The sequence below is a fragment of the Tachysurus fulvidraco genome, chromosome 16, assembly GCF_022655615.1.
Source record: "Tachysurus fulvidraco isolate hzauxx_2018 chromosome 16, HZAU_PFXX_2.0, whole genome shotgun sequence".
Taxonomy (NCBI): domain Eukaryota; kingdom Metazoa; phylum Chordata; class Actinopteri; order Siluriformes; family Bagridae; genus Tachysurus; species Tachysurus fulvidraco.
Genome location: NC_062533.1, coordinates 14,334,047 through 14,346,593, shown reverse-complemented (window position 1 = coordinate 14,346,593; position 12,547 = coordinate 14,334,047). Strand labels below are relative to the sequence as shown.

At 37.3% G+C, this 12,547-nt stretch overlaps 1 protein-coding gene across 1 annotated transcript; it reads left to right on the top strand.

Moving 5' to 3' along the window:
* The first annotated feature begins 4,972 nt into the window (after nt 1–4,972).
* Nucleotides 4,973–12,327, top strand: clu (clusterin). Its single transcript, XM_027155359.2, has 9 exons — nt 4,973–5,129; nt 8,964–9,085; nt 9,169–9,317; nt 9,410–9,580; nt 10,004–10,361; nt 10,847–10,987; nt 11,646–11,872; nt 11,967–12,142; nt 12,253–12,327. The coding sequence occupies exons 2-9, from the start codon at nt 8,998–9,000 to the stop codon at nt 12,266–12,268; spliced, it is 1,326 nt and encodes a 441-aa protein (XP_027011160.1). The 5' UTR covers nt 4,973–5,129; nt 8,964–8,997; the 3' UTR covers nt 12,269–12,327.
* The last annotated feature ends 220 nt before the right edge of the window (nt 12,328–12,547 follow it).

The following is a 12,547-nucleotide window of genomic DNA, read 5'->3' as shown; positions in this document are numbered from 1 at the left end:
AAAAGAGAAAATGTCAAGCAAAAAAAAGTCAGATATGTCTATATTTATATTTTTTATCGTATATTTGGTTGATTGTGTGTTTTAGTAGTAGATTAAACTAGACTAATAGTAGATTATTGAGACTGTATTCAAGAACTTATAACTAGTTTAACTTAAAAGGTTTAGCAGTGTAAAATGATCTCAAGCATGAGCGTCCATGTTTATCTTTAGTATGAAACACTGACATCTAGCGGACAAAACAGGAATCAACACACATCTGTAAACTTCCTAACCAATCGCCTGCTTAAGCACATTAGAAATTATGGAGAGAAAAAAAACATTAATCATCTGGTAAGAATTTTCATTTATTTGTGTTAATTTTACCTTTTAGAGCATTAAAATGTATACTGGTGCCCTGCTGAAAGCAACAATCTCACTCATCCATCCTGAGTAAGAGTTTTATCCCAGTCAGGTTCATGTTGGAAAGGGAACCCATGTGGGACTGACTGAAATAAGCCTAAAAGCAGCAAATACTTTCTTGATACTACTATTAATATATATGAATAATAAGTCAACATTTTCACACCAGCCATCCGATAACCAAGAGTTGATCAGTTTCACTACAGCACTTAAATATCCAGTAACTTAATCTGAGTACTGATAATCCTGCAAGGCTTTAGACATCTTTAAGTAGACTGACTCTGTTTGTTAATCTGTATTATTACTAACGAGGGATGTGATAGCATTGTGATTAAGGTTCTGGACTACTGATCCGAAAGGTTGTTAGTTCAAATTCCAGGTCCACCAATCTGCCACTGCTGGGCCATTGATTAAGACCATTAACCCTCAATTGCTCAGATGTATAAAAAGAAATATACAAAAAAGTAAGTTACTCTGGATAAGGGTGTCTGCTTAATGTCATGAATGTAAATGTAGATATATAATCATTTGCAGGAAGGCTTGTGGGTCATGGCCATAAATAGAATATACAGTATGTTTTAAGAAAATAAAGCACAAAGATTTTTTTGTATATTCAGGAAATGGTACAAGTAAATATGAGCCTTACAGTGACACCATTTGGAAGACACTCTTGACTCCCAATGACTAGGCAGTTGAGGGTTAAGAGCCATGCTGAAGGGCCCAGCAGTAGCATCTTACGTGTGTTGGGATCAATAATCCAACATCTTACCCACTGATCTGCCACTGAAGCTGGAAGTCCTGTATAACTCTATAAAATAAATAATTTGAGCATACAGTATTTAAAACACATTCTGATAAAGTATAAGGCATCATAATAGCTCAGTTGCAACAGTCACATAAAATGCAAAGACATAAAAAACCATAAATCTTTTTATAAAAATGAAATAAAAAAAAAGTAAGTTACTCTTAAGGGTGTCTGAAATGTAAATGTAAAAATATAATCATTTGCAGGAAGGTTTGGTAAAATAAAAAAATGATTGAAAATATTAATACTTCTTAAGTTTTAGGTGAGGGAGGCACGGTGGCTTAGTGGTTAGCACATTCGCCTCACACCTCCAGGGTTGGGGTTTGATTCCCGCCTTGTGTGTGTGGAGTTTGCATGTTCTCCCCAGGTCTCAGGAGTTTCCTCCGGGTACTCCGGTTTCCTCCCCTGGTCCAACGACATGCATGGTAGGTTGATTGGAAAAAATTAACTGGAAAAAATTGCCCGTAGTGTGAGTGTGTGTGAGAGAGTGAGAGTACCGCTTATACAAACTTCTCGGGTCACGGGGAGCCTGTGCTCTGTCCTCAGGTGTCATCGGACATCAAGGCAGGATACACCCTGGACAGAGTGCCAACTCATTGCAGGGCACACACACACTCTCATTCACTCACACAATCACACACTACGGACAATTTTCCAGAGATGCCAATCAACCTACAATGTATGTCTTTGGGAGGAAACTGGAGTACCCGGAGGAAACCCCCGAGGCACGGGGAGAACATGCAAACTCCACACACACAAGGCAGAGGCGGGAATCGAACCCCCAACTCTGGAGGTGTGAGGCAAACGTGCTAACCACTAAGTAAGCGTGCCCCCCAAAATTTGTATTTAACATGGTGAAAATAATTTCACATTTTATTTTATTGAGAATACAGAGATGAATGGATGAGACTGAATGGATAAACCTCAGTGCTTGCAAGCGGAAAAGAAAACAAAAAACGTTCAGTTCCCACAACAAAAACCTGCTGTTCTGTGAATGTGGTGACATCACTGTTATTTTGTGACAAGTCAAACAGCTCATGCTATTTTTAGGATCAGGATTAGGATTTTTGTTGAATCAGGATCAGACACAAATAAGGCAGAATAAGAGCAGTATTGCTAATCTGATGTTTTCAGAGCTTTTCTTTAACAAACTACACACATATACAAGTTTATATCCTCTTATGTGTAACTGGTGTTGATAATTCTATCTCTATGCTGTGTGCAGACTTGGAAGGATTTGACATTGGATGATAATCATTTGTTGTTAAATCTTGAAAAATCCTTTGTGGTTATTGTAATTTAGGCCTTTAATAGGAAACACACACACAGAATTATGTAAGGTTTTGGCAGTTATATTAGTGGAAGTGTGGGTGTAATGGAAAAACAAATAGTACCAATACAGCCAATACAAGGAAAAATCCACTTTAAATAAATGGATGTTTCATAATAATATTATATGCTTTTGTTTCATTCCTGTTTTTTGAAAGCACTACTGTAAGATTCAAGTCCCTATAGTCTGTCTGGCTCTCGTACCTCCTCATCTGTTAACTCTGCTCAAACTGTTTCATTTGTTTCAGGGTGTGTTTCATTTAAACAATAATGTACTAATGCTCTATATTTTCACCTCATGTTACAGCTCAAGGTCAAAACAAATTCATCATTCAGAACTTTTTCCAGAAACCTAAAAACATATTTCAAGTCAACTTGTGTCCAAAAAAAACAGGCTTTAGTCACCTCTGACTCACTGTATGCGAGATAGGACAAGATGCAGATGTGGCCGCCTGACGTTTTTTTGGCTCGTGAGACGCCTGACAAACAACTCGGCCCTGGAGTTAGACATGAGGAGTAATAACATGCCCTGAGCAACCACCAGCTCTACTTGTCTTCACCACAGCAAACTTAATAACCAAAAAATTAAATCCATTTACGGCAGTAGACGGCACAGCGTATAATCATCAGCATTATAAACAGTGTTTACTCTGCACACTCTGGGGCATGAGGCACATGTTTATCAGCAGAAAGCTTCTGACCTTTGAACTTGTTGGTTAGAGTTAAGAACAAAACTTAGGACATATTTTTTTTTTATCTCATTATTTTTGCTCAATATGGCTAATGTTAAATAAATATTATATCTCTGAATTTTTTTAAATAATAAATACCTCTCTGAATATTTTTTTTGTATTTTATGCCTAATATTTATACCCTACAATCTACCAAAAAAACTAATTTATTTAATGATATCTTGCTTATTTTTTTGGCAGACACACTGAACTTCAACTTGGGTCAACATGCTATTCAGCTTAAACATAAAGAATAAGATATTAAACTAATTATTGTTATTGGGAGATTGTGAGGTAACATAAAAATAATAATAATTACATGTTAAATGACTTATTACGTCACAAATAATGACATAATATCACATCACTATTATTCAGAATAATGCTAAGTTGAATGCACTATTAAAAAAGAGACATAGAGCTTTAACTTGTAATTCAGGGCTTTCATAAAGAATATCTGTGCAATTTCCCCAAAGGATGAATTAGACACTGGTGCACTGCTAATGCAGATGTTATTCACTGTACATGTATTTCACAGTCCCAGCTGAAGATCTGCCTAAGTAGGTCAGCTGATGTGTCTCTGCTGATTCACTCCTTTATAATGTGATCGCTTCAGCAGACTGGTCAACAACACGACTTGCCCGTAAATGACTGAATGTTTTAATCCCATAAGCCTTTGGTTCAATCTTGCATTGGAACAGGGTTGCCAGATTGGGTTTATAGTTTGCAGCCTAATAACAGTTTAAAAAGCCTCTCTAGTCTCAATAGAGGAAGTGTAGGATCTCAGTGATTTCTGTGTACTTAAAAATCCTTAACACACAATATTCAGTCGATGAAAGTTCTTTGTTAATAGTTGATGAGTCATGGGTGTTATCTCTGCTGAAGGATTCAGCTTGATCGAACAAAACCTAAAGGTGCCAAAACACAGACCACAATCTAGACAAATGGGTGGCACATTTTTAACAGGTTATTAACACTGTATGGGGAGATGGTTTATGGACACCTGGTCATCACAGTCATATTTGCTGTTACTGTTTAACAGTGGTGAAGACCAAACAGAAAACCATTCCATTTCTGTCAACCAAAAATTGTCGAAAATTGATTTCTGTTGAGGCAAAGTAAGATATGAATTCGGCATCAAAAATGTAGGGTAAAATTTGCCACACTTTTGGTCATGGCTTGAATGCCATAGCCTGTGAAAAAGCAAAACTTGTCACCGGATTTGTGTCACCGGATCAGAATCTACTGGAAAACATTTGGGTGTGATGGTTTCATAATTGCAAACATGATGCATTCTGTTGCAAAATGGAGGGATAATTCAAAGAGGTTATTCAAAACAAAGGACAAATTATCCACTCAGGAGTAAAATCTGTCTAATCTGGCAACGAGAAAAGAGAGGGAGAGAGGGAGGGATTGAGGGGGGAATAGAGAGAGAGAGAGAGAGAGAGAGAGAGAGAGAGAGAGAGAGAGAACAGAGAAAAAAGTCAGAGAGAGAGAAAAAGAGAGAGAGAGAAAATTGAGAAAAAGGTGAGAGAGAGAAAGAGAGAGGAGAGAAAGAGAATAGAGAAAAAAGTCAGAGAAAGAGAGAGAGAGAAAATAGAGAAAAAAGTGAGAGAGAGAGAGAGAGAGAGAGAGAGAGAGAGAGAGAGAGAGAGAGAGAGAGAGAGAGAGAGAGAGAGAGGGAGGCGCGTGACACTTCTGGAAAAGTCCAGCGGTGCAGAAACAAGGGTGGGGGGTGGAGCGGTGGTTGATTAGGGGTTCGTTCTCACGCGCTGAATCACGTCGCCACCTCGCGGTATAAATAACGGTGCACGCGCGAAGGGATCTAGAGGACGAACGGATTCAGCTGCACAACAGACGGCTCGGTAAGTGCGCGTGATCCGCCTTCATTTTAACTCTGTACCACACGGACAGAACAGAGTAAAGCTATAATAATAATAATAATAATAATAATAATAATAATAATAATAATAATAATAATCATCATCATCATCATCATCATCATCATCATCATCATCATCATCATCATCATCATCATCATCATCGCATCAGCAGTACTATTAGTAGTATTTATCATATAATAAAATAATACCAAAACATTTTCTTAATTCAAATACAAGTAAAGATGAATGTTTAAAAAATAATAATAATGCTGTTTATTATCTGATATTGTAATCCTAATATAATACATAAATATACTGCAAGACAGACATCCAGACAGACAGACAGGGATATAATAATAATAATAATAATAATAATAATAATAATAATAATAATAATAATAATAATAATAATAATAATAATAATAATAATAACCTTTAACTTGGGTATACACACTGTTATGTAGCTTGTCTTTCTCAACCTTGAGCTGAATGTGTATTGATCTTTTAGTGCAGAGGAATATGACTCTCAGCTCCAAACCAGGATGGGGTGGCAAGGTAAAATGAGTTCATGTCATAATGCTTTGTCACTGCAGCACTATTCCAGGTTTGTCCAGCCTGAGGGAAGGACATCTACAAAACAGGAAAAAAAAAACCACTAAAGACAATCTGCCAGGAACATTTTTTACTGTCTGTTTTTTTTTTTTTTGGTCCTCAAAACAAAGACTAAAGTTTTGTCTGGATTTTGCTGGATAACAAACACAGCAGAACACACAGAGAGAAACAGTAACAACATTCTAGCAAATGTAGCAAGAAGAAATACTTTCAATATATATTTTCAGCACAGCATGAAATTTATTGTTGTTTGATACTGTAATACAGACCGCATTGTTTAAAACAGCAAAACAAAACAAAAAACTAAAATTAAAAAATGGTCTTCATTCTAGTATTTACAAATAAAGTCAAACAGGAGGTCAGAAAGACTACAATGTGATTGGTTGATTTATTTATTTATTTATTGCTGAAATAATACTAGTTTAAAAGAGCTGTAATTAGAGTCAACAAAATTACAGCCTGCTATTTTATACAGATTAAAAAAAACATAGACGTGATAGTTTTAGACACAATTTCTGCACTATTTCAAGCTCCACACATACTGTATGTCTCTATGCCTCATTCTTGGTGCCTGCATAAATTCAGTACAAGTAATTCAGTAATAGAAATAATAACGAAGACTGTTTTACTTTATAGTGTGATCATTATTTCTCCTCCCACCAAGCTATCTGACCATGCTTATTTTTAAAAAATTATATCACACTTAGAATGCAATATAAAACCCTTTTTAGCAGTTTATAGTTGTTTACTGTTATGGGACATTTTTATATATATATATTTTTTTTAATTACAGAGAGACTGTTATATGTTATATATGTTCCATGTTATATAAAAAAAAACACACAAAATGTAAATTCACAAACAACTGTTATAGGAGTCTTTCCAAAAAGTGTTAATTAATGCATTAACATTTAGACTTTTTGTTTAAAAATCTTATTATTATTAGACTTGCAGCATTTGCCATTAAGTCCTATTGAATAAGCCGTTGCCATAGAAACGCAGTTGAATATACAAGCAGTAAGTACAGAATTAAAGCCAACACTGCTGTTTTAAATATGAATCATCACATTAACACCGACCAAAGGAGAATTTGACAAACACGTTGTTTTTCAGATTTGTTTTCTCAGCACTTGGGTTGTATCACTCACATTTTGAATATCAGAGAACTTGTGTGCTGCTTATATAACTAAGCTACCTGCATCCATCTGGCAAAATCTCAGAGGTTCTCAGTGCAGCGACGCAGCATGCAGGCATTTTTTCAGCATAATAGCACTGTCAGCACATGCCGAGTGCCTGACTAACTCACAAGTCCTCATCAAGATGGATTGTAAATGGTGGCACAGCTTAGAACGTGGGTGCCGTCGTCAGCTAAAACTGTTGGAAAATAACTCACTGTATACTCACACACCCACACACAGATTCAAGATTGATCTTCTGGACTTATTCTCTGCCTGATTAGGAAGCGACATTCACAAATCCAACCCTGAATCTTTCCAATCCAGTCCAGAGGTCACAGGTTTCATATAACTGGTGGATTTTAGCTGAAGATTATTAGATATTACACAACGTCTCAAATCATAATGCCACGTGATGGTTGACTTTCTTGATGGTTTTTAGGGATATAACTCAAATGCAGGACAAATACTTTAACTCCACAGGAAGATACACATCTGCAGTGTAGCAATGATATGACAATAGATTTCAGAGCTTAAATGTGTCGCTTAATTACTAACATAGATGCATGCATAACATAGGTCATATTTTTTAGCAGTAAAAGTAGAAAATTTAGTCTTTGCTAAATCTAGCTGGAGACTATTATCTTGCTATTAAAAAGAATTAGCTGAAAAAGCGAAACAGCTTCATAAAATGACATTATAGCTTAGTGGCTAATAATGACACTGGGCGAGTCAGCTAGCACATTGGGTATTTCTCTACTATTACTCTCTGAAATTAAGTACTAAACAATAAAAGGTTAATTATTGCAAGGTGGGTATTATCCTAAATTAAAAAAGCTAGCTACTCTGCAATTTAGTAAATATATACTATATAGTAAGTACAGCTAGTGCCTATTACACTAAATAAATTTACTACATAAATTAAGGTAGGAAATATAGCTAGCTGGCTATTAATTATATTATTGTTAACTACATTATGAATTACACTGAAGGGTTGTCACTGGAGTGGCTAAAAAGCTAGCTAGCTTCAGTAACATACAAATATATACATTCACACACACTGACAATGTGATACACGAAATGAACATATTCAGTAATTCAGGGTATTAAATAAGCTGGTGTTACACTGAGAGACTTACAGCAGTAGCTACATGACCTCCATCCATAGCTAGTGTCAGACGGTAATTCTGAAAAGGTGCTCAAGTGTTTTTTAAGAGTGACATCAGAAGTGATCCATGTAACATGGTGTGTATAGATTTAAATAAATAAAATTATAAATTACTACTATAATTAAAAAATATATATAATTCTATAAATATATTCTAAAAATTCGAAACTACTACTAAAATTCTAAACATCTTCTAATGTCTCTTCTTTTACATATCAGGCATATTTATTTAATATAAATGAGGTCTATTGACCATAAATGACTTTATAATTTATGGTAACAAATTATAAATGAAGATAATTAAAGTATCTAAGACTCCTAGTAACCTCCTCCTACTTATTTTAATTAGGTAACAACCTCCTAATCAATACCCAATTATCAGTCTGTATGGAATAGAAAGAACATTATTTATTATAACACTCTCCGGTGATTATATCAGTTAATAATCACACCCTCCAGTGTCACTCAAATGAGGATGAGGTTCCCTTTTGAGGTCTGGTTCCTCTCAAGATTTCTTCCTCTTTCGTCTAAGGGGTTTTTTCTTCGCCACAGTCACCTCTTGCTCACTGAGGAGAAATACAAACACGTCCAATATTAATATTTTTGTCTAATATTCTAATATTTGTCTAATAATAATCTATAATTTTTGTATAATAAACATTTTGTACTATATTTCTTATGTAAAGCTGTTTTAAGAGAATGACCATTGTTAAAAGTGCTATGTCAATAACATTGAATACATTTTCATGCTTTATAAACAGATAAACCAGACAAAGGTTTTAGTGTCGACGAGAAACACAGTACGGAGGTTAAGCGAGTGTCTAGAGGAAGTCACGTTACATCTCTCTCTTCTACCTTTAGTGTTTCCTGCATCTGAAAGCTGAACTCGCTGAAGATGAGGGCGTGTTTGTCTTTACTAGGCCTTTCGCTCCTCTACATCTCTGCTGAGTGTCTGCTTCCCCCCACCAAGGAAGACCTGAAACGTGAGTATAACAGATGTCCTGTGAGCACCATTATAATTGCGGTCAGTTTCAGCCGGTGCTTCATGGCAGCTGTGCATCTACAGAGATCTCTCAGCTCGGGGAGAAATATGTGGATAAGGAGATTGAAAACGCCATTAACGGCGTAAAGGAGATGAAGACGTTGATGGAGAAGTCGGATGAGGATCACGAAAGGTTCCTGTCATCGTTGGAGGAAACAAAGAAGCAGAAAGAGGTTAGTGAAGATTTTCAGACTTATTTTCCTGACTGTGAGGATTGTAACATTTTGGAAGTTTGCTAGAGCTCCAGATTTCTTGTGTGCATTAGGAAGCTCTGAAGGTGGCACAGGAGATAGAGGAGAAGCTGAACGAGGAGCAGTCAGTGTGTAATGAAACCACACAGGCCCTGTGGGAAGAGTGTAAGCCGTGCCTGAAGAACACGTGTATCAAATATTACTCTCGAACCTGCAGCAGTGGCTCCGGCCTGGTGGGTCGACAGGTGAGAGCTGAAATTCATAGCGCTCAAGATAAACCCTTGTTTAACCATCTGTTATATTTAACATTGACAAGTTACTTTCTGTTATCACTTATATCAAGGCAGCTATAAAGAGTCGATCCGTCACCAGCCTAAATTTTTCCCATCTTTCTTGAAGACAACAAAGTCACAGCTTGTCATGTTACTGACAAACCAGAACACACAAAGTCACAGAGTCCTGACTAACTGACATTTATAAAGCACTGATACTGTACACTATAATTGTAAAATAATCATCTTACCAAAAACGTCACCACATCAACACCTACTAACCAATTCAAGTTTTCAGCACCACCATGGGTTAAGACAGAGGAACACTGGTCTATTGTCTGTCTGTTCTACAAGATAGAATTCAACACCTAATTTTGTGTTCTTCTCCTGTCTCAGCTGGAGGAGTTCCTGAACCGCTCCTCACCTTTCTCCATCTGGATTAACGGTCAGAATATGGAGACTCTAGAGAAAGAGGACCTCCAGCAGAGGCAGCACTTCCAGGATCTGGAGAGACGCTACACGGACGTGGCTGACAGCGTGGACACCATCTTCATGGACAGCATGAGAGTGTTTGACCACATGCGCTCACTGCACCAGCCCAGATGGATCAACACACCCTCCTACAGGCCCTTCTTCCATAACCCACAGTTCTCTGGCTTCCACAGCTTGTTCCAGCCAATGAAGCAGATGACACAAGACGTCTTTGGATCGTTCGGCTCCTACATGAACGGCGATTTGACTTTTCCTTCTGAAGGTAAAAAAAAAAAAAAATGTTAGTGTGTTTTTATTATTCTGCTATGTGTCAAATTTAATATCCTTCAATTTCTGTGAAATTGGGGAAGCATTAGCTAAGTGGTTAAGGTGTGACAAACTGCCGCTAGGATGTCTGCCAAATATCAACATTATACCTACACTACACCTAATGCACAAGTTAACCCTCTCTGTGGTGCTGTATCATGACTAACCCTGTGCTCTGACCCCAACCTCCAAAGTTGGTATATGTAAAGAAAGAATTTCACTGTGCTGTAATGTTTATGTGACAATATAAAGACTTCTTCTATAAAGTTACACTGCATTATGGACATTCTGTAAATAAGGTTGTTTATTGCTACTCATTCATCAAAGTACTTCATACTCTCCTTTATGTATTCAGTCATTCCCTGAAAAGGGGTTTTAGGGTTGTTATTTCGAACATATAATATTAATTACCTTCCTGTTCATTTACTGTTTTTTTGACAGACGGCAACACGAACGAAGACGTCATCATAACCAAGCCGTTCGGGAACGATAAAATGACCTGCAGGGAGATTCGGCGTAACTCTGCCGGATGCATCAAACTCCGAGAGGAGTGTGAGAAGTGCAAGGAGATCCAGCACATTGGTGAGCTCAGTGTCAAACTTCCTTTAAAGCCATTAGGATTTATTCCAATTCATAATGACAGTCAGAACATACAGTAGTTTATTAACAAAGACCTTTAAAGTAAAATTTAATAATAATTAAATTGACCTTCCTAACGGTTGTTTTTTGGTATGTTATTATTTGGTATGTTATAGTGCGACACTTTATCTCCTTATAGTTATGATTGATGTTGTGGAACATCTGTGGGGAAAAACAAAAATGATATCATTTCAGCTTTGGATTGGTTTGCGGTTATTTGTATGAGCGCTCGAGCCTCCTTATCTGAACTTCCCCACCCCGGGTTTGAATTAGTCTGACAGGAAACCAACTCAGCTTTATCTAACAAAGCTGCCCAGCAGCAGCAAATAGTTGATGCTTTCAAAAGCAAGACTGTGACACATCACTGAGAAAACTGTAAAGTATGTTCTGGGCCAATTTGTAAGAAAGTAAAATAGCTTTTTTTTGCCAAATTAGGGAGCTTGTTTGCTAGAGTAATCGAGTCTGGCTTGTCAAACCTTTGGTATCTCCAATGGTTCATGCAGCACCATGGTCCGGGAGAAACGTTCTGCTGCATCAGCTGTAAATGGTTGAAATGACAAAAACATCTGGACTTGACTCTTGACTTGGTCATCTTGTACAGATTGTTCTGGAAAGAAGCCTCTGGAAGGTCCACTGAAAAAGGACCTGGAACAGGCTCTGGATGTGGCTGAGAAATTCACGAAGGAGTACAACAATCTCCTGAGGCACTTTGAGGAGGAGATGTTCAACACCTCGAAGCTGCTGGACACGCTGAGGAAGCAGTTTAGCTGGGTGTCCTCGCTCGCCAACCACACCACCAGTGACGACGGCATCTTTAAAGTCCAAACAGTTAGTCCTGATAGCAATGCCTTTCTAATCACATGTATGCATTCAGATACTGTGACCTGTATTGTATGTAACGTCATATTCTGATTTCCTAAAGATCATCTGTAAGGACACGGAGAACCCTGAGAATCCCGGCGACACCAACATATCCGTCAAACTGTTTGATCAGCCAGAAATAAGTTTCACCGTTCCGGGAGAAATCCCCTGGACCGACCCAAAGTTCTCTGAGGTGGTGGCGCAGGAGGCTCTGGATCGCTACAAACAGAACACTGTGTGGGTATTTAAGACACAATTCTGGAAATGTCTTTCCTCCAAGCTTTAGTTAACTGCATCACTTTACTTGTTGCACTTATGCCAAAATCCTTGTTTTTTTTTTATTTCAGAGTTGTTGCAAAGTAATCATAAAGGAAACCGGGTGAAACTTCCTGCTGAAAAAAAAACCCCATCAAGACCCAAAATACATTACTACAGAAATACAGTTAAAAGTTATTTCTGCATTAATCTCCCAAAATACCAATAGCTGTTGTACTACTTAGCTCCACGCTCTCTATATAGCATAATTCCTGCCGTATTATCCTGATGGAGGCATCAAATGATCCTCGGATGTACGTGTGAATATAAAAGTGCTTCCAATTTCGCTGTGATAACCAACCATACACTGAGAAAAAGATAAAATGT

Coding starts and splice junctions, on each gene's coding strand:
- clu (XM_027155359.2), top strand. CDS start 8,998: ATGAGGGCGTGTTTGTCTTTACTAGGCCTTTCGCTCCTCTACATCTCT. Junction 9,581..10,003: donor CCGGCCTGGTGGGTCGACAG/GTGAGAGCTGAA, acceptor CTCCTGTCTCAG/CTGGAGGAGTTCCTGAACCG. Junction 10,988..11,645: donor CAAGGAGATCCAGCACATTG/GTGAGCTCAGTG, acceptor CATCTTGTACAG/ATTGTTCTGGAAAGAAGCCT.